This window comes from Vulpes vulpes, chromosome 15, assembly GCF_048418805.1.
Source record: "Vulpes vulpes isolate BD-2025 chromosome 15, VulVul3, whole genome shotgun sequence".
Taxonomy (NCBI): Eukaryota; Metazoa; Chordata; class Mammalia; order Carnivora; family Canidae; genus Vulpes; species Vulpes vulpes.
In genome coordinates, this window is record NC_132794.1 from 26,756,197 (window position 1) to 26,778,517 (window position 22,321).

A 22,321-nucleotide genomic window follows, 5' to 3' on the forward strand; every position below is an offset into this window, starting at 1 on the left:
AATTTTTGTTTTTCAAAGAAATGGAATGACTGCTTTGAAAATGATTCCTATCTATTTTTAAACTCAATCTTTTTAGTGTTCGCTAGTCTGAACTTTTTAAATCTGACACAATAAATTTATTTTAAATTCAATTAACATAGTGTATTATTAATTTCAGAGGTAGAGCTCAGTGATTAGCTGTATATAACAACCAGTGCTCATCACATCACATGCCCTCCTTAATGCCCATCACTCAGTTACCCCATCCCACCACCCTTCTCCTCCAGCAACCCTATTTGTTTCCTATGGTTAAGAGTCTTATTGTCTCCCTCACTGCTTAGGTTTTATTTTTCCCACCCTTCCTCTGAATTTTAATTCTATGTGGTGTATGGAAGTGTTAGCACACCATAATTTTTGTAATTATTACCAGGGATGGGGGCTATTATAATTAGTACTTCAAGACTCAGTTTTATGATATAAGCACACTAGCCTCCAAAAGGCAGACTAGATAAAAATCTAGCTATTTTTCACTTAAAATACATTATTTTTAATATTTTTATTTTCCCTCCCTTCCCTTATGTTCATCTGTTTTCTTAAATTCCATATATATGTGAAATCGTATCGTCTTTCTCTGATTGATACTGTTTCACTTAGCATAACACCTTCTATTTCCAACCACATCATTGCAAATGGTAAGATTTCATTTGTCATGGCTAAGTAATATTCCATTGTATATGAGCATATATATATATATATGCCACATTGTGTGTGTGTGTGTATATGTATATATATATCACATCTTCTTTATCCATTCATCTGTTGATGGACATCTGAGCTCTTTCCATATTTTGGCTATTGTGGACATTGCTGCTATAAACATTGGGTGCAGGTGCCCCTTGAAACCACTATCTTTTTATAAATACCTAGTAGTGCAATTGCTGGGTTCAAAGGTAGTTCTAGAAGATATATTATTTTTGGTAACATCTGAGTTATGTTGATATTTTATCATTTTAGAATATCATAAATTTTTTTCCATTTCAATTTCTAATATGGTAAATAGCAATAGATATAACTTGTCCAAACAATAGCACTGTTCGGTCCTCAATAATTTTCGAGTGTGAAGACGTCCTGAAACCAAAAAGGCTGAGAGCTACAATTCATTCCATTCCAATAGTATTCAATTAGAAAACTCAAATTTGGAAAGAGAGGTTCATTCATAAACACCATAAAAAAACATTAAAACACATTCAGATACCTAGAATTAAAGACAAATGAAAATAATTTTAAAACTCCAACTAAAGAAACTATGAGCCAAATAAAAGGACAGACAATATTCTTTGGGGCAGGAAGAGTCAATATTGTGAAGAAACCATGATTTCTCAATATGCAAATCTATGTAGGCCAAAATAATTACAATCAAAATGCCAATAAAACTTTTATTTGAAGTAAGATTAAATAAATCTAAAGTTTATAAGAATATAGAAAATTCTGGAAAAAAATTAGTATTAAAGATGTATGTGCCAGGGAGCAACAGCTGATGCATTAGATAGGAAAATGTTTATTAGTTACAAAATATTTTAAATCAATGTTAAAACAACAGTGATTAAATTAGAAATGACAGCTGAATAGACAAAAACATAAATGGAACTCTATAAATGTTAAATATAAAAATTTATTATCTAGTGGAGTTTACATTTTAGATCAGTAAAGGAAAAGAGGAATTATTTTATAAATGGTATTAGACAACTAGATATTCGTGGCAGAAATTTATTAATCTTTACCTCACTCCTTAAATTAATATAATTTCCAACTGCAGTAGGAACTGACATAAAAAATAAATCATAAAAATATCAGAAGAAAACATGGATGAGGATTTTTATAATTTTGGACAGGGAAAATTCTTTGTAGACAGAATATCAGGCAGAAATTATAAAGCAGGTCAACAGATTTGATTACATAAAAGTCATAAAACAATATTATGAGCAAGCTTAAAATAAATGACAGAAGGAAAATTTTTGCAATGTTCATAACAAAGAATTAATGATTCCTAATATAAGCTACTGTAAATTTGGACATGCAGGCCCCCACAAAAGTGCAGAGTATAAGCAGTTAATTACACACAATAAATACAAATATCTATTAACATATTAAAAATGTTCACCTTCACCAAAAATAAAAAATACAATAAACTTCTGTCACTGAAAACAAAAAAATTAAAAACTGATAATATTCAATGTTGAACCTGTAGAAATACTCTCATGCTCTAGTGGTGGCAGTATAATCAGATAGCTTTGGTGAAGGTCCATTTGACAATTTAGCCAAAATTTTAAACATATGTTTTAGATGTGCAGGATTATCATTAAAATGTCAAAGTGTCTAATTTCAGGTAGATGGACTTGTGTGGGTTATTACTTTTGTTCTGCAAAGTCTTATGTATGTACACCTGGTAGATTATGTATGTGGCAGGCATGCAAAAAAAAAAAAAAGAAAGAAAGAAAAAAGACAAAAATGTAGAAGAAAAATAAAAATATATATGTGAATGAACGTCTGGGAGTGAATTCCTTCTGCTACTGATTTTAAAAAGTACAAATGGATCATTAAAAGGTTTCATTTGATAGAGCAACATGATTCCAATTAGAACTAGTACATTTACTCTTGAAGTCCCAGAGACAGTCTACATATACATTCCTGAATATTTGGAATTTTAGGGATGAACATCTTTGGACAGAAAGGAATTTTCATAAGGAAACTTAAGTGTTCTTTACCTATTGTCTCTCAGCTCCAATTCCACCCTTCTATCCTTTGCTCTGTGATGCTGGGGTTGGGACTCCCAAAATTGCATTTTCCTGACCCCTTGACTGCTACATTCCATTTAGGTTCTGCCAGTAAGTACTAGAGGGAAGTGGAAGGTAGGAAAAGGAAAACAAAAACAAAAAAAGGAAAAGGAAAGCAAGATTTACTTCTGTCTTTGCTTGCCAATCTTACCAGTGTTGACTTAATAATGTCAGTTGATTCCAGTCTTCAACTACTTTCAGAACATCTAGAACTATCTTCACTACATCCCTCAGAATAGCAAGACCAGATAGGTGGTGAACCACCTTGGAGGTTTATGCACCAAGTCCACAGCGACCCCTATTTGGGAGCTCCAAGGTTCTGGTAACCCCAACTTTCCCTTTTGTTTCTTCACCTCTAGGGATAGTGGCTACATCCTGCAGTTAGATCTCTGGGTTGTCCTCTACCACATCTCTTTTGTTGAAATACCTGTAGCCTCTCCTGACAGAGACGTGCTGTGAGAAGGGCTAGTTTAAAAAGCAGATGCAGTAAAGTGGTTAATGGGAAAATCAAGATAAAAAGACATAAATACGGGACACCTGTGTGGCTCTGCGGTTGGGCATCTGCCTTTGACTCAGGGTGTGATCCCGAAGTCCCGGGATCGAGTCCCACATAAGGCTCCCTGCATGGAGCCTGCTTCTCCCTCTGCCTATGTTCCTGCGCCATTCTCTCATGAATAAATACATGAAATAAAAAATTTTTTAAAAGACAAATACTAAAGACTGGTTTGCTCAGGTTAACACTCTAAAGGTGTTCGATGTTCTCGTGTTGTCAATAAAGGAAGACGTCCATACCAGCGAGGGTCTTTGGCAGCTCTGTACTTTGTGGTAATGGAAATGTTCTAAAACATGTTATCCAATATGTTGGATATAACACAGTAGTCTCATGTGTCTACTGAGCATTTGAAGTGTGGCTAGTATGACTAAGTAATTTTAACTTTATTTGGTTTAAATTTAAATAGTCACATACGGCTGGTGGTTATATCAAACAATGAGGGTCAAAGATAGCTGGCTAGGGAATCCCTGGGTGGCTCAGCAGTTTAGGGTCTGCCTTCAGCCCAGGGCGTGATCCTGGAGTCCTGGGATCGAGTCCCACGTCAGGCTCCCTGCCTGGAGCCTGCTTCTCCCTCTGCCTGTGTCTCTGCCTCTCTCTCTCTCTCTGTGTCTTTCATGAATAAATAAATAAAATCTTAAAAAAAAAAAAGATGGCTGGCTAGAAAACCAGAGAACCTGTAAGACTACTCTTCAATTAAGTTGCCAGTTAATTTAACAGATGCTAAGGTTACAAAAACAGGATACTATCTCTCTCTAAGGAGCCCAGCAATCGAAGACAAACATATAAAACCTCTTTGATAGATTGTTCTGCCAACAGTATAGAAGATGGGCTATAAGGGGAAAGATCAATGACAAAGAGGCCAGTGTATAACAACTGTATTTCAACTAAAACAAAGAGCTGACAGAGGGCCATTAATGACCAAATCTAATTGTCCAAATTAAGAGATGAGAGATCTCATCAACATAGTAGTGAAGAAATGCATGAGCAAGGTATTAACAATTTTGACCTGTTGACACTTGGTCATCAAGGGGAAATAAAAGTAGAATTAAGAATAATTCCCCAAACGGATCCCTGGATGGCGCAGCAGTTTAGCGCCTGCCAAAGCCCAGGGCGCCATCCTGGCGACCTGGGATCGAATCCCACGTCGGGCACCCGGTGCATGGAGACTGCTTCTCCCTCTGCCTATGTCTCTGCCTCTCTCTCTCTCTCTCTCTGTGACTATCATAAATAAATAAGAATTTTAAAAAACTTTAACAACAAAAAAAGAATAATTCCCCATGTCTGGATTATTATTTCATTCACCAAGGGAATATAAGATAATTAGGTCTGGGAAGAGGTGATGAATGCAGTGTATGTGCAAAGTTTGAAATACCTGTGAAATATCCAAGTCTGTATGTTGACCAGACAACTGGAAACATATATGGATCTAAAATGCACGAGGTTGGTTTGGTTAGAAATTAGAGACACAGGCTTGTGAATCATCAGCATGTAGGCAGTACAAGAAGATAAACTAGTAGACACAACTATCCAGGAAAGGTGAAGAGTTAGAGGGCCAAGTACAGAACCCTGACAACACTCATGTTTTAAGGAGTAGGATAAAAAAGAAATGATACAGAATGCAGGTAAGGAATGAGAGTAGTCCAAAGAAGCCTGTCTCAGGAAGGCAGATTCGGAAAATCAGGAGTAATCAATAGCAACAAATTTTTGTAAAAAAAAAAAAAAAGGCTGACAATTACTGAACACTATATGGCAGATATTTTCTAAGAATTTTATATATAGAAACCCATTTAAGCTTTTAAGGTCCTATAAAGTAGGTTATACTATAATCCCATTTTCTAGATGAAGAAACACGGAAAGGCAGAAGAGTTGAAGAATCATAGCTGGTCAAGTAAACAGCTGACCCAGAATCCAGACCCAGGCAGCATTTGAGCATAGCTTTGGCTGGAGCACATACTAAAATGGACATGTTCCATGGCTGAGGGGGGCAGCAGCAAATGTAAATCACTTGCCTTTTCATGTGACATACAAGAATGCAAAAAGCAAATTTTTCCGTCCTGCTTTTGTCAGACTCCATTATTAGTCTCTCAAGGTAATGGCAGAGTTGATTCTTAGAAAAAATAAAGTTGGAGAAACACCTACCAAATGTTCTCATACTAGTTCTCACTTTAAAAGTCTTTTTAAGAATCCATGTTAGATAGGACCTAGGCACTTTTTTAAAAGAACACTCCTCATGTGCTTTTGATGCACAACCAAGGTTAAGAATATTAGTCTAGCTCTAGATTATTGAAAATGTGAGAACCATTTGCTAAAGGACAAACTGATGTTTTACTGGCTTGTGCTGGAATAAGGCAAAGAGTACGGTTTTTGAATTCTACAGAAGAGGAAATATGTCCCCCAGATAATGGATGTACTTTTAAGTAAAGGTGTAAGTTCATTTTACATCATATTTGATTTTATATTTTCCTCCTAACACTGGGTTATCAATGATATCCACCTCTTATTAGATCTCGGTTAACTAATAATTAACTGTAAATGCATAGGTATGGAGGTTAAAAGTTGAAGGGTATTATATCCAAGGGCTCCATTTTCTTGGTAAGGCAAAGGAAAAATCATCCTGTTTTATTGGAGCTGGCATGGACTAGGAGGTTGAGAATGGTAGTGGTTTGAAATAGCCATTGAGAAAAACTACACATAGAATGAATAAGGATATTTGAAATTCCAATGTGTATGCATGTGTCTATTCAGCTGTATATATAGTCCCCTCAATCATGACTCATATTTTTTATTAGTGTCATAGTATTTATTATTATTTAATTACTGTCACTTTTATTAAAGCTTATTAGAAAAAGAAGGAACTCAAGTCCAGAAAGACTGGAAGTGAGGAGGAGAAATGATGCATAGAATAGATGATCCTTTCCTTTTCTGCTCCCTCCCCCAAACCCAATACTTTTGTATATACACTGCATAACATTACCCAAACATGGCCACAATGGTTAACAGTAGTTACCTCTGGGCTGAGGGTGGAAAGGGTGATGGAAAAGGGAAGAGGAGCAGGTAAGAATAAAAACATTAGCAAAGTAGAAACAGATCCATGGTACAAAGTTAAGTGAAACTGATGGGGAAAACCCACATAAACATGGGCAGTCAACATAAGTATTTCATTAATTCAACAAAGATCTGTTCAATGAAAATACACTGAACTGATACTGATTAGATGAATGCATTGTGAGCAATTCCTAACTTAGTTTGCTATAGCTTTAACATGGTTTTTAGAAAACAGTGAAAGTAAAAACAATAAAGCGGATATAACAGCAGAACCATGGATACTTGCATTGTAATCTTGAGGCTAAGGGAAGAAGCTATCATACTTTTTTGTGTTTGGAAAGGAGGACATAAACACTGTCACACACTATGGACTGAATTGTGTCACCCACTGCCAAAATCCTACGTTGAAACCACTCCACCCAAGGTAACCGTATGTGGAGATAGAGTTTTTAAAGGCCGAATGAGGTCGTAAGGGTAGGGTCCTCATCCAGTATGACTGGTGTAAAATTTATTTTCTCTGAGAAAATAAATAAATTTGTTCGATAACCCACCCACTTAGCCTGTAGTACTTTGTCATGGCAGCTCTGAGATAAATATACATACTTTGGATAAAGTTATCATGGGCACAACAAATGATACATAATCTGCTTAATGACGTACAATAAATTTTAAAAAACAACAAATAATGATTACATAAGGGTATCCCTACTCACTGCTCATAAGCATCTGAGTGACTGTACTTTTTGGGGATGCAGTAGGATTCAGAGGCAGAAGTCAACAACTCTGAATCATAAACAAAGATACTGAACTCTAGAGAATTAGGTATAGAAAATCCACCTTAGTGTCAATAAATCTAAAACTAAGAAAATGATTTTTTTAGTTACTTCCTTGACATCACAACTGAAGGAAATACTAAAAAGCTTCCAATAAGGGATCAGAGGTAAATGGAAATTAAACAGCATCAATTTCAGGTGCATAAAATGCTGACAGTTTTATCTACTGCCCTGGTCCAGTTTAGACCGGACTGAAACATATTGATACAAAAGCAAGTTGTTTCCCCAGGTCTTGAAAAAGGTCACTTTTAAAAAATGAGTACTTCAGGGTGATTAACAGGAATGAATAAGCTGGCTTTTTAAGTAGAAAGTAAAAACAATAATAATACTTACCTTCAGCCTAAGAACCACATACGATTTTCCCTGGATATGCCTTGTGAAGGGAGTAATTTCCACATGGTGTTTGAGCACTTTGTGTTCAGTGGGTCAATTATACACAGAAACACAGACAATTTTACCATTATTGTAGAATATCACAGAATACTGAAGATACTTTACAAATACTTTGCTGATACATATGGAGTTTTAAAACTTTGGACAGGATTTGAAAACCAATGTAGGATACTAATTCTGCCTAGTAGAGAATTTAAAATCTAAACCAAAACACATTTTGGTAGCTACAATGTGCAAAATCTAACCTTAAGATAAAAATAGTACCAATTCCTTGTCATTAATACCTCTGGTGCATTCATACCTTAAGGAACGTTACATAATTGCTTAATATTTTCTTCTTCCTCCTCTGTCCAAGATCTTTTATGAGAGGCACTTATAAAGAGTTCGAGTTTTGGCGGCGCTATAACAAACATACACATAGTATAATGATATATTTTACTATGCTAACAAAGTATCATTTATAAAGAAATTTGTATAAAGTCAAAAATAGGTTATTGGTAACATGATTACCTTTAAAGCATTGATTTCATTCACAATATTACTTCATTAATCTTAAACAGCAGTTCCATCTACAAAACATTCTACAGCTTTTTCTTTTTGAAAAGGAGGAAAATAAAAGCAGGTAAGGTACTCATAACTTCTAGTTCAACAATATCAACTTCATTTCACAGCATTGATTAGTAGAGAACATTTTCAATTAAAGTGGTATACAATTTACAAAAATAGAATGATTATATAATGTAAAACATTGTCCTCCATTATGAAGAATGTGTATATGTGTGCATGTGTGTGTGTGTATATACATATACAGATTTCTTATAAGTTTCACTATTAAATAGCCCTTATTCAAGTACTTTTTTCTGGTATCTCTTGAAATAATCACCTTGCTATATTATTTGTAAATACATAAAAAAATAAAAGGTTAATCTAAGAAAAAAGTTAAAAGTTTCAGTGTGGTTGACTTAAATATCAGCCGCTTACTTCAGTGAAAACCTGATTTGAATTCAAAACAGGTTTAGGTGCCACTAAGTTTAACAACTTAGTCAAAAATATAGATACATTTAAGTGTCAAATATTTAGTAAATTTCCAATATGCTAACAGAGAAAAATTAAAAGCTTGTAATAATCTAGTCATCTGTCCATCCAATCTTACACAATCCCCAGACAAAATTCATTTATATATAACTAAAATAATACACTAATATACAATATACCTGCTAACAAACACATAGGTAGCCATAAATAAAACTTTATTCTTTAATTTCATTTACAAGCTACCAAGTATTATGTATCGTACACAGTGCTGAACACTTAAATGGCTGCAGTCATGGAAGGATCCAGACTGAATGGAAAGCTGTAGATAAAAGAAAAAAGCAAAGTAATACTGTAACAGAAAGGTGGCAAAAGCATGGTTTTGCCATAATGAAATCAATCAGATTTGTAATTATACATCAGTCCTGGTTAAAACAAAGTCTGAGCGCCATGCGATTCTCAGCTTTATTGTTTGTAGTCCGGCTAGAGTCTGTATAGTCATTTTGTGTTTTGCAGTTATTAAAATAAAAAAAGTTAAAAACTATAGCAGCAACAAGCAAACCCTGTGACAGGAAGGCAAGGGTTAAGAACTAAAAAAAGTTTATACAGTGTGTTTAGGGAAAGTGTGTGCAGTTTATCTTCCATCAGCAGGAGTTCGACTGAGGGACAACATGATTCGGGCAAACCGCTCACACAGTTCATGTGTGGAATATGAAGGTAACTTCGGTGGTTCATGGAAACCTTTAATCTCAGTAGAACAATCGAGCAGTTTTGGCAGAAAATCTGTCAGCTTCTCTTGGAGGTTTGCTGTAAATACAAACAATTAGATGTAGCTAAAGATAGAGAGGGAAAGAAATTATCTTTAACATGATTTATTAAAGTGGTCAATTGATGTTTCATTTCAAAATATGCAAAATAATTACCATTTGGTGGAGAGAGGTAGAATATAAATGGCAAGGCAATGTGCACAACTTGGTTTGTAAACAGGAAAAAAAAAGTAATGATGTGAATGTAAAATATTACAGAATATAAAAAATGATAAGAATAAATAACATCTAATTCTAACTACACTTAATCCCAACAACTGAGGTGCCCACTAGCACAGGTTAAACTTACATTCCATTTCTTGTCCAAGATAGGAGCACCATCGATTTCTCATGTCTTCCACAGCAAGAATATCTTTCTCTTCCATTTCATCCACCAATAACAAGGGCAAAAATGGGACAATAAACTCGTTCATGATAATCAGACCATTGTTTACTTCTCGATCCTCTCCAGATTCAAACAGTTCTGCCGCTTGCTCATTTAATTTCTTAATGCAATGAGGAAAAGAAAGAGTTTGGGTTTTTTTAATTAAATAAAAACACTTGTGTTAATATTAAAGATGACATAATAAGTATGTTTACAAACAATTTTAGAACAAATAGCAATCAGGAAAAACAATCTCAATCTATTCGAGCATGAAGTCTCTTAGAAAAAGCTGTGCATATAATAATAACAAAAACAAAAGCAAAAAGAAGTGGTGAAAATATTGTTATATTTTTAAAGTTCATATTCAGCTAATATTACTGTAATCATCACTACAAGGATCATTTTTATTCTCCAGAGGTAAATTTCCCCTATTCTAAAATTTGGTAAGACATCAAAGTAATTTTAAAAATTAAAAAAAAAATTCAGATTCCATATTAACTTTGAAGAACATTTTATCATCTTCTTTGTAAATGCCAAGTGAATAAATATTGTTATATTTCTTGAATATAAAATATAAAATCAATCACTTAATTTATTATTCCTTCAAAAACTTCTTACTGAATACATACTATATGCCAGAGGCTGTTCTAGTTTCAGAGGAACCCAAGTGATTAGTACAGGAAACACTCACGGAGCTTACAATTTGCCATCGAGATTAGAAAACTTCTGTAAAGGACAAGATAAGATATACTTAAGGCTTTGAGGGCCATATGGTTTCTGCTGTAACTACTCTGCCATTGCTGCACTAATGCAGTCAATATATAATATGCAAATGACTGGACTATGTTCCAATAAAACTTTATTTACAAAAACACGTGGTAGACTAGAGTACAGGCCAAGTGTGCTGACCTCTGATAGCAGAAGACAGAAATTCATGAGATAAGAAATACAGACATAGGAAACAGATAAGGAATTACAGGTATAACAAGAGCTTAACATTGAAGGGTTTAGGTCTGAAATTTTATGTTTAGAGCATGATAGATATGCTTTTGAAATATTCATAGTTTTAAGCTGAATTTCAAATAAAAAATTGTATTTTTATGTTTATGTCATTCTTGAAGGATTCATCTCTTGACTTTGTAGAGAGGCTTATGATCAAAATCTAACTCAGTCACTAAGCAGTTAGTTATCTAATCTTGAGCAAATACGTAATCTCTTAGCTTCAGTTTCTTCATATGGAAAATGGAATATTATCACCTTCCATATACAGTGGTTAAGAGAATTAAATGAAATAAGCCTTTAAGCACCTAGTATAATTTTTACAATATACATTCAAAGACATAATAGTTAACTATTATTCTGAAATTTAATGTTAATTTGTCTGGAAACAACTTAAATATCATACACCCAAAGCCAAATTTATTCATCTTCTTTAGAGTCCCAGAAGCCAAACACAAAACTACAAAGTCAGGCAGTTTTGATTATTCTTTTTCCTTCTTTCCACTCATCTAGTAGTTACCAAGTCCCTTGATGGCACTTCTTTCATCATCTTCTATGCCCTCTTCTTGTACCCACTGTACTTCTGCTTTGGTTGAGGCTCTCACCTTTCTTCCTCCTTCAAGGGACTTCAATCTCTACTTCTTTCCAGTTCATCCTCTAATATGCTATAGCCAGAATTATTTTCTAAGAACAAACCTGAACATGCCAAATCTACTCAAACTTAAAAAGGCCCAAACTCATTAGAATGCTGCATAAACTTCTACATAGACTGACATCAACAAGTACCGTTAGCTTCATCATTTCCACCTAACCCTGTTCCTCATAACCTAGCCACAATGGATCTATCTTCATTTTCTGTTGTATACTTCCCATGCCTTTTCATATACTGTCCCTCTGGGCTAGACTGTTCTTCTGTCTTCTCTACAAGGCATAAAATTCCTATTTATCCATCAAGATCCAGATCAGTGTTGTTCGAATCTCTTATAGTTTTCCTTGACAACTTGCAGGCATATGATTTTGTGTTATTTCTCATATTGACATTTATTCTGGAACATAAAAGTCATTTCTGTACAGACGGAGTTCTCAGAGGGCAGGATATAAACAGGTCTTGTCTTTGTATCCCTCAAATCTGACACTCAGTAAATATTCAATACAAAAAAACCCAAAAGGAACCCTGACATAATCCTCACGAGGTGTCATTTAAATCCCTGTGTAAAACACCAAACTAGATACGGCTGGTTTACTATTATAAACTAATGAGAAACATTCTATCATTTTTTTAAATGTTTTGAAGTAACCAAGTTTTGGCTGTATTTATGTTTAAAATAGCTTTACCAAAATATTTCCATATCCCAAGGCTTTAATGTTTTTACATTAAAAATTGCTTTAATTCATTCCATATACAAATATATAAAATCTTGTATTTTTTTTAAGCTAAAATATATTCAGGTCTTCCTTCTCAGGTGTTGACTAAAAACTTTTTGAAACTGGCCAAATTTAAGAACTATCCTCCATGGATACAAACCACTAACAATTCAAGTTTTAAAATACACTCAAATACAATAAAAGCAGCTGAGAGAAAAATAGTAAGATCACAACCTTCTAATATTCTCATATGAAAATTTTAAAGATATACTAAAGACTACAATTAGTTTATACTATGTAGTTCTACTGAAAGAAAACATTTTACCAGCATACCTAGTTAGTTGTTTATATTTGAACCATGTAACTTATATAAGCTCAAAAATCATACATTCTTGAATAATTTTGTATTCAAGAGCAATGTTAGTAGTTAAGGATGAAATTCAATTGGAAAAATATATAAAGATGGATTTTGTCATTTAGTATTAAATGATATTAGCTAATGAGAGAAAGTACTCCAGACATCTAGAAAGTAATGTGGTGCAAAAAAAACTACTAAAAAGCTTTTTAAAGTTTATATAACAATAGTAATATTTCTGCACATGGATAGTAAAAATATTTGAGGGGAAAAAACCTACCAATGACTAGGTGAGAAAAAAGGATACTGTATTACAATGGAACTTTTGACATTATGTACACCAAATATACTATTTATAAAAACTCAAAAAAATCTATTTTTTTTCTGGAATAATCATAATAATTCCTCAGGCCCTCTTCTCTCACCATAAAAGGGAATGGCAGAATGATGAAGAAATCTAAATATAGAAATGTAATTATTTTTATCTCAATTTAAGCACATTTCTAGTTTATCACCTGCAATATTTAGAATTAATCAAGAAGGGATAATGAAGAATTGAGAGCATTCTCACATTGTAAGGGATTAAACCCAGATTATAAACATCATCATGATGCTTTCCCCATCAGAATTTATAGTCAATCACACATGAATCTGAAAATGTGTTCAATGTAAGACAAAATGATAAAGTAAACAGGACCTATGTATATTCAACTTACTAGTAAACATTCTCTTCTATAATGTGATATCAATTCTTCATCATGTCCTCTGTTTGGGCCTTTGGACAAGAGTTCTTTGTTGTTCTGATAGGCACAGATAAGGAACAGCAGGGAATCTATATAACTTAAAAATTAAAAGGAACACATACCATTAGTATTTCATCTTTGTGGAAAAATAAGAAAAGTCAGCTACAATTATAAAATATTTTAAGTACACATTTAAGTGTTGATTATTCAGAACATTACAATAAAAATATCATCCAATGCACTATAAGTCTGAGAATATCTTTTTAGCAACAGCCACATATGAAACCAGTATGTAGTTATGTCATAAAGTAAACAACAAAAACAAAAAACGGAGCTAGGAATTAAGAAAAGACTGGGAGGAAAAAGTCCATAATTACTGAATTTAGATAGTTCTAGTCTTCTTTGGTCATCATTTCCCTCATGTCTTCCATTTAGAGTCAAAATTAAGACTGATATGAAACCAAGAATCTACTTTTTTAACAACATAATGTCATTTTTGTTTGAAGGAAGGATCAAGTTACTCTGTTTCTTTATAACAAACATCATCTGTTTCATTCAGTGACCATTCAGGTTTTTTCCATGTGTAGGTACAGTTCTCATCACGGAGAAAAATGTAATCGGTAGAGGGGAGAATATCTAAAGGAGTCCAGGGAAAGTAGAAGGGGGAAAGAATCCTGCTAAATCTGAAAACCCTAGTGAGATACAACAAAAAAAAGAGCATACCTACATAAAAGCTGGCAATTAGGTCTCTCATATTTGATATAATATTAATATATATTAATGTAAGTCTAGAGGTTATGAATTTCAAACTATGTTTTAAAAAGGGATGAGGGTGGAAATGTTTGAGCATTCTATTTGCCTCTAAAATAATTATCCTCTCTTCATATGCTTAAAGTAGATACAGGTATATATTTGGAGAACTGAATTATGAATGATAGTATATCTCCTTTGTGTCAGTTTTTCTGATCACAACATACCTTCTCTTATGGATTAACTCAGAAAATGTAACATCCTAAAAGGTGAAATATTATAAAGAAACACTTTTAAAACTCTAGGTTATACTAAGTTTTACTGCTTATTATTTAATTTCATGGGCTCAAATATAAATCAATTCTATACTTCAAATGTTAAATGTAGAATTGAAATTAATAACTCAAATTACACACCTGAAACTATTTCATAAAAAATAAGCTACTTCATACTTTTGAAAAGAAATTTGTTTTTAAGAAAACCTATGAATATGGAATTTTACCTTGAAATAATACAAAAATAAGCTCAGCTAAAGACTTTGTTTTATTTATGAAAGAAAAAAAAGAAGGGAGTGATAATAGTATCAAATGTTGTTTTACACCACTAAATTAAGGTAGTCTGCTGGCACATCTACCTTTTTTTTTTTTTTTAATAGCTATTAAGTTTCCTACTCAAAAGTCTCCTTGGATGACATTCATATCTGGCCTTCAAGACCTGAGTTACCTCTCTAAGAATAGCTCTGAAACCATGACCTTGTTCCAATATTCTACTGAAGTACACAATTTCCATAGTTTATCAACGACCTCTAAAGAGCCTACAACATATCTTCAAACAAATCAGAGTAAGACTCAGCAGTTCAGGTACCACATTCTTATTTTAAGATAAAACAAGACCATGCAGCCCCTGTAGATTCTCTTTATCCTCATTTACAGTATTGTAAAATTATGGTTCCTAAAAACATAATTTCACTTCACTACTCACAGACTTGACAATGGACTATCAATCAGTATTCCATTCAAGGCTTTCAAGTGCTATGTTTTTACTTAAAAAAAAAAAAAAAAAGTTGGACAGAATCTTTGGCAATATTTTCTAACCTGCTAGCTGTGGTAATTGCTATATTTAAAGTGTAAAATTAACATTTCTTTTTACAGTAGCCCATAAATATTTGTTATTATTACTAGTTTTCTAGTTGACCTGATTCAATAACATTTGAATCTTCACTTCCTGAATAAGTATATATTTGAGAATAAGCAAATTATGAAATTTAAATACTTCCAAGTTATATCTCAAATTCTTTAACAAATGTTAATTAAGAAAAGCTAATATAGAAGTGAATGCAGAGAGCAAGAAAATGACAGTTTCATCTTTTTAATTCTTTTTGAGAAAAATAAATACTTCTTGTACTTACCCGATTTTATTAAATTTTATAAGAACACAGATCTCTATTTCAATTTTTCTCTCCCTAGTTAATTGTGTGACCTTGAAAATATTACTGTATCTCTCTGGAGACATGTGTAAGAAAAAATAGTTTCTTTATCTATAAAATTAAAATGCCTTATTGATCTTAGATACTCTGTTCAATTATAAGGTCACATTACTATCCTTCTCAGAAATATTAATCCTAGATATCCTAAAGTGAATTTAAATACTCCTATTAAAGAAATAAAACTCTGACCAAAATAAAGTAACTCATAAAATGGAGCTACTAATCAAAATACTTTTCTGTTTCAGTGACCAAAGTGAATTACCTTATAAAGTACACACTATTTGTGATATATTTTTGATGAGCATTGGATGTTGTATGAATTCTACTCCAAAAATCAATATTGCACTCTGTGTTAACAAAGTTAAAAATAAATAAATAAATAAATAAATAAATAAATAAATAAATAAATAAATTACACAAGCATTAGGACTTTAGGACTTTAATAATTTGCATCCAAGTATTAACATTATTTTTTAATTTTGTGTTAACTTTTAAAATTTTGGTAAAAGTGATGGCATTGTGTGCTGTCCCACAAATAGAGGAATGCAGTCCAACAGAACTTTCTGCAGCAATGGAAGTATTCTATCTGTGCTGGCCAATATGGGAACCACTAGCCACAGGTGGCTACTAAACATTCAAAATGTGGCTAGTGTGACTAAGAAACTGAATTTTCAGTTTTAAAATTTTTAATTAAATTTAAATTGTCACATGTGTTTGGTAGCAACCAGGATGGCCAGCAGAGCTCTGTAATACTCCGTGTTGTCATCTAAAAACAAAATTGCATCAACATCTCAGTGGAGGTTTCCTATAGTTCATACAAAACAAGGAAAGGAAGGAAAGAAAGAAAAGAGGAGATTCAATAAGGCTTTTACTTGAATACACTATTACAGTCTATTAAAAATACACCACTTTCTAAAAAAAATCACTAGTCAAGTACATTCATGGTAAAGATTATGAGTTAAGAAATACGTGAATAACATGTAAACACAAACTCACTAGTTTATAATGTGTAAGTAAATAAATCAGTATCCATCCTTTTTTCTTAATAACACTTAAAAATAAATATTAGAATTTAATAAGTAGAGATTCCTTTAAAATAATATGTAATTTAAATGAAAAATGATCTAAAATGTGTTTGTAGTCACAAAGCTTAGAAGACAAGTGATATATTTTCTACAGCTATACTGTTTATAGTACCTGGAAGTTCGGACAAAGAGACAGATTGAAAAGACTATCTTTGCTCTGAAGTCAAGATTAGACTCAGAAAGAACATGAAAAAGGCTGGAGACTGAATGCAAATGTTAAGGAATACAAAGAATTCTCTGTGTTGGGCTACCAGCAAACTTGTAGGGTTCAACCTAATCCTATTCCATCCGAAACTTCAACTGTAGTATTTGAGAGTCAATAAAAACAAAGATTAACACCAACCTTACAGATTTAATTGAAAACTGAAAATATTTGGGGTGTATAGGAACTATCTTTACTAACTACACAATTTCTCTGTAAATCTAAAACTTATAAAATTAAAAGTTTATTAAAAATACATATTGTAAAGAAAATATTTTCTATAGATGAGGTCATAACCAAATAGAATTATGTACAGAAATTAAGCTCTTCCTTTCCTATTTGGCCACTCTGCCTTACCTTTCTCTTTGAAAATTTTCGAGCCCAATTATGAGATACATTGTTGTTTCCCTGAATTTCCTATAATCCTGATGCCACTCCTGTAGGTAAAAGAAAATATTAAAAGAATGCAGAGGAGGATATTAAAACCATAATGAAAACTGTTTATAAAGTAATGCATTGTTCTGACAACTGTTCAGATTAATAGAAGCAAAGAATTCAAAATTAAGATGCACTAGACCTATATCAAGACTTTCAATTTCAATACACAAGACTTTATTAGTCTAAGAATAAATGTACAAACTAGACATTATTAAGAAATTAAATGATTCACTGTAAGATAGCAAATATAAAGGCAAAATAATCTACCATGTTTTCTGTTTCTCAAAAACCGTTCTGTATAAAGGTATATTATTAAAACATTATTATAGATGTACATCAGATTGGATGTAAGAGGTAAATGAAGTTACTACTGTAACAGAATCAATACTGAAGACTATTATTTGATGAAGAATTTTAAGAAACTAAAAGAAAAATTATAATAAATTTATTTAACCTTTTAACTTTGCCAAATTTATGTTAAATTTTATTTTATATATGGTAGCTGAATAGTTTATTCATATGAGGTATGGTGAAAAGAATAAAAAGCATGTCATATTCCAACCACACCTCCCTCCAAAAAATCCAATTATTGGGCATGTAATAGGACTCAAGAATTCAGAACTGACAGCCTCTACCTAGAAAACATTATCCGGATTTTTTGTTAACTTATAAAAAAAAGAAACTGCTTCAAGAAATACTGTAACTAAATTCAATATAGGATTTAATAAATAATTAAAGTTAGCTCTTGTGGGAAAGTATTCAAATTGCCATTCTTGTCATTAGAATTGCCTGAGAGGTCATAAGTGAACTTTTTCTGTAAAGACCTAGACAGTAAGTGTTAGGCTTTGCATGCTATGCAGTCTCTGTTGTCACTATTCAACTCTGCAACTGTAGTGTGAAAACAGCCCTACATAATATGTAAACAAATAGTTCCAATAAAACTGTATTTATAAAAACTGGCAGTGGGCTGGACTTGGTCTGTGGGCCAACGTTTGCTGACTTGTGACTCAGAGCAAGATAAAGATATGCAGGATACACAGAATCCAGAAACATATCGTATAAATATGTGTAAGATTTAATGGCTCTGCAGTTAGAATATGAGAAGTGTTCAAAACAAAAATATGCTGTGTTCAATCTGATGAAGCAACCATGGGGAGAGACTGCAGAGTCAAATCATAATTAAAACATCAAGTCCCACGTAACTTGAATCTTGGAGACAAAGCAGAGTGAGCAACTCACTTGTCATCTCTGGCATATATCATATGTACATTTATTTACACATATGTTCTTAGATTTTTTATTCTGCTTTATTGTTGTAAATTACCTACCCTTATGCTTTTATTATTATAAAACATAGTGGTTAAGAATGGTATCTCTTGATTTCTAATAGAATAAGCCTTCCTACCTTGTTCTTCAAGAACATCTAGCTAGAGTGAGATGTTCGCATTTCATAAATTTTTCTAGGTTTTACTTAAGTAATATCTACACCCTACATGTGGCTCAAACTCATGACCTTGAGTTCAAGAGTTAAACTCTGCTGACTGAGCCAAACAGGTATTCCTCATAAAATTTTTGAAATCAGCTTATCAACCTTCATCAAACAACTTGCTAGAAGTTTGATAGGGAATGCACAGAATCAATAAACTACTCTGGGGAAAAAAATGGCATCATTAAAATACCAAGTTTTCCAAATATCTATGTATATCCATTTATTTAGGTTTTTCTTTAATGTCTCCTTAAGTCACGTACTTTTTTTTTGCTGAATTGTTTTCTAGTTACTGCCCACTCTTTGATGTGATTATAAATGGTGTCTTTTTTAAAAATTTCACTTTTTCATTATCTGTTGCTGGGATAAAGGACTAAAAAAACTGGTGCTTGACATAAGCTCTACATGTTGCAAAGCTCTCTTACTAGTTCCAATTATTTATCTGTAAATTTTGTTTGTAATTTCTAGGTGTAAAATCCCCAAATAATGATAACCTTGTTTCTTCTTTTCCAATCTTTTACATTTTATTTTTGTTGCTTTGCTGCTGCCCACTTGAACTTCCAGTACAATTATGAATAGAAGTGGTGGTTGCAGACATCCCTGTCTTTTTGTTGATGACAAAAGGAAAGCTTTCAATGTCCACAGTTCTATATATTTGATAGTTTTGTTGTTCTTTGAGAGACTCTTTAGCAGCTTAAAGTAACTGTACCTTGTATTCCAGGTTAAGGGTTTCCATCTAAAATGAGTATTCTTAGGGCACCTGGGTGACTCAGTAGTTGAGTGTCTGCCTTTGGCTCAGGTCATGATCCCAGGGTCTTGGGATGGAGTCCTGCATCAGGCTCCCCGGGGGAGCCTGCCTTTCCCTCTACCTATGTCTCTGCCTCTCTCATGAATAAATAAATAAATAAAGTCTTTTAAAAAATGTGCATTTTCTTATATGATAATGTGATGAATTACAATAATTGTTTATAGGAATCTAAAGTAATTAAGTTTGGGACCACACATTAATAAAAGACACTATGAAATCAGCTTAAAATTTACTAGATTTATAAACTTAAAAAGACAATGTATAGCTAAATTAAAAAGCTGAAGAAATACTAGGTGTTTAAACTGATAAATTTTTTAAAAAGCATTAATTTTAAGGCCAAAGTTAACACGAAAGAATTTTGTGTACAAAAATTACCATAAGCATGATATGAGTGTGCATGCATGCTTTCTCTCACATGTACAACACTGTCCAATAATGACAAATGTATATGGCATACAGTAATTAAAGTCAAGTTTTTAACTTCTTCCCTAAAATATCTGATTAGGCAAACAAAGAAAATACAGCATGGGTTCAGTGACCATAATAACATTTAAGAATGCAGGTTCTATTAAATGAAAGAAAGAAAGAAAAGAAAAGAAAAGAAAAGAAAGAAAGAAAGAAAGAAAGAAAGAAAGAAAGAAAGAAAGAAAGAAAAAGAAAGAAAGAAAGAAGGAAAGAAAGAAAGAAAGAAAGAAAGAAAGAAAGAAAGAAAGAAAGAAGAAAGAAAGAAAGAAAGAAAGAAAGAAAGAAAGAAAGAAAGAGAGGGAGGGAGACAGATAGATAGATAGATAGATCCAGGCTGTGTTAACTAAGCTATAATCTGCTAGCTGTGAAAACTCTGGACAGGTTACTTTACCCTTTTCTATGCTTATTCGCTCATGTGCTCAACTATGTTGAAATAATAGGTGATCAGTGAACAACAGAATTCCTCAATTTACAGCTCAACCTCTCAAAAGGCACTTTACCTCATATTCCTCCAAGTTTACTTCTTCAGGTTTTATCATTTCAAGTTTGGCTTGAGCAACTTTCATTATATTGTGACACCTTCAAATAAAAGAAATGCATTTCTAAATCAAAAGTAGAATTCATAAAAACTGAAAAATATGTGACACAAAACTAAACTACCCAACACATGAAAATAAAATCCACTGTCACTGAGCAATGGTTTTTTGAGGGAGCAACTCCCAAATAATTTTAATTGAAAATGTTTTTTGGATCAATGTTGGATGGTAAAGTACATAAAAAAGACAGCATCAATAAGTTTAACTCAAGTTTACCATGCTATATTTACATATGGCTTTTAAATTACACTCTATCAATACATACTGCGGAAGTAAACAAATGAACCGTGTTTTTTTTTTTTTTATAATGTGTATCTATTAAGTAAGCTTAAGAGACATTAAATCTCATTTTCCCCTTTCAAATGGCATTGTTCATAAATAGCAAAAAAAGGAATCCAAAATGCGCCTATCTTCTCAGGTAACAGAGACATTCTAATGTATACAATCATTGTTACAAAGAAATCTCCACAGAATATATAATTAGCACAGGAATCTTATTCTGTCTTTCTAGTGTAAGAGAAACTAGGCTATCAAAACAAACTGATCAATTTGTAGTCCTCAGAACAAAAATGGCAAAGGAATGAGAAGTCATTGCGATTATCCCATTAATATTTTCCCCAAGTGCAATAGTATATATATTCACTGCAACATGGTGTCCCAACAAACCAAATAATAAGGGTCATAATCAGTCATATTTCTGAGCTCTTCGCAGTGGTTATATGTAAAATAAGTGATGCTCATGCTAATATTAATAAAATCGGAATAACCAACATTCACTGAGCACTTTATTGTCTATCATATATTGTTCAAATCATTTACTTGTATTATTTTACTTAATCCTAAATATCACAGCAGACACATGGTAAAACAGGAATTAAATCCTGAATGCTTTGTTTTTCTCATATGTTCCTCTGCTATACATATTTTCAGTATTTTTGAGGTATTCATGAAAAGATAATCAATTATTTCAGAATTAAAAGATAACATAAGTGTTTCTGTATTCTAAAACAATGTCCAATACTTGGATCTTTATCCAAGGTTTAAATTTTTTAAAATAGTATTCATTCTAACTAGATTATATTTTAATTTTCTAATCATAGGAAAAAATTCTAGGAATTTTATACAGATTTCTAGGAGAAAACATTTTTGGGTAAACCAAAATACAGTAGATACTGACATAACATGGGTTTTACAGGTGCATTCACACACAGATTTTTTACAGTATTGTGTGTTTTTCTTATGATTTTAGTAACACTTTCTCTTCTTTAGCTTACTTTACTATAAAAATACAATATATAATTTAACCATTTTAAGGCTTCTCTTGACGTCAGAGGGCATTAACTTATTTTATTTGTATATACAATTAAATAGTATATACAATTAAATACTTTTCTCCAGTGATTCTCAAACAGAGTAATTTTGCTCCTCAGGAGATTATTTGGCGGGATCCCTGGGTGGCGCAGCGGTTTAGCGCCTGCCTTTGGCCCAGGGCGCGATCCTGGAGACCCGGGATCGAATCCCACGTCAGGCTCCTGGTGCATGGAGCCTGCTTCTCCCTCTGCCTGTGTCTCTGCCTCTCTCTCTCTTTCTGTGACTATCATAAATAAATAAAAAAATAAAGAAAACTTGAAAAAAAAAAAAAGGAGATTATTTGGCAATATCTGGAGACACTTTGGGGTGTCA

At 32.7% G+C, this 22,321-nt stretch overlaps 1 protein-coding gene across 12 annotated transcripts in view; it reads right to left on the bottom strand.

The window, feature by feature from the left end:
• Positions 1 to 8,058: 8,058 nt before the first annotated feature.
• The window catches only part of USP25 (ubiquitin specific peptidase 25), a 136,698-nt gene continuing 122,435 nt past the window's right edge, over positions 8,059 to 22,321 (bottom strand). For all 12 annotated transcript variants that reach the window (XM_072740930.1, XM_072740929.1, XM_072740926.1 and 9 more), the window contains 5 exons: positions 20,543 to 20,621; positions 17,203 to 17,282; positions 13,296 to 13,419; positions 9,786 to 9,981; positions 8,059 to 9,476 (listed from right to left, as the gene is read on the bottom strand). In XM_072740930.1, coding sequence (XP_072597031.1) covers positions 9,304 to 9,476; positions 9,786 to 9,981; positions 13,296 to 13,419; positions 17,203 to 17,282; positions 20,543 to 20,621 — 652 coding nt within the window. In that variant the 3' untranslated portion in view covers positions 8,059 to 9,303. The remainder of the gene's footprint in view (positions 9,477 to 9,785; positions 9,982 to 13,295; positions 13,420 to 17,202; positions 17,283 to 20,542; positions 20,622 to 22,321) is intronic.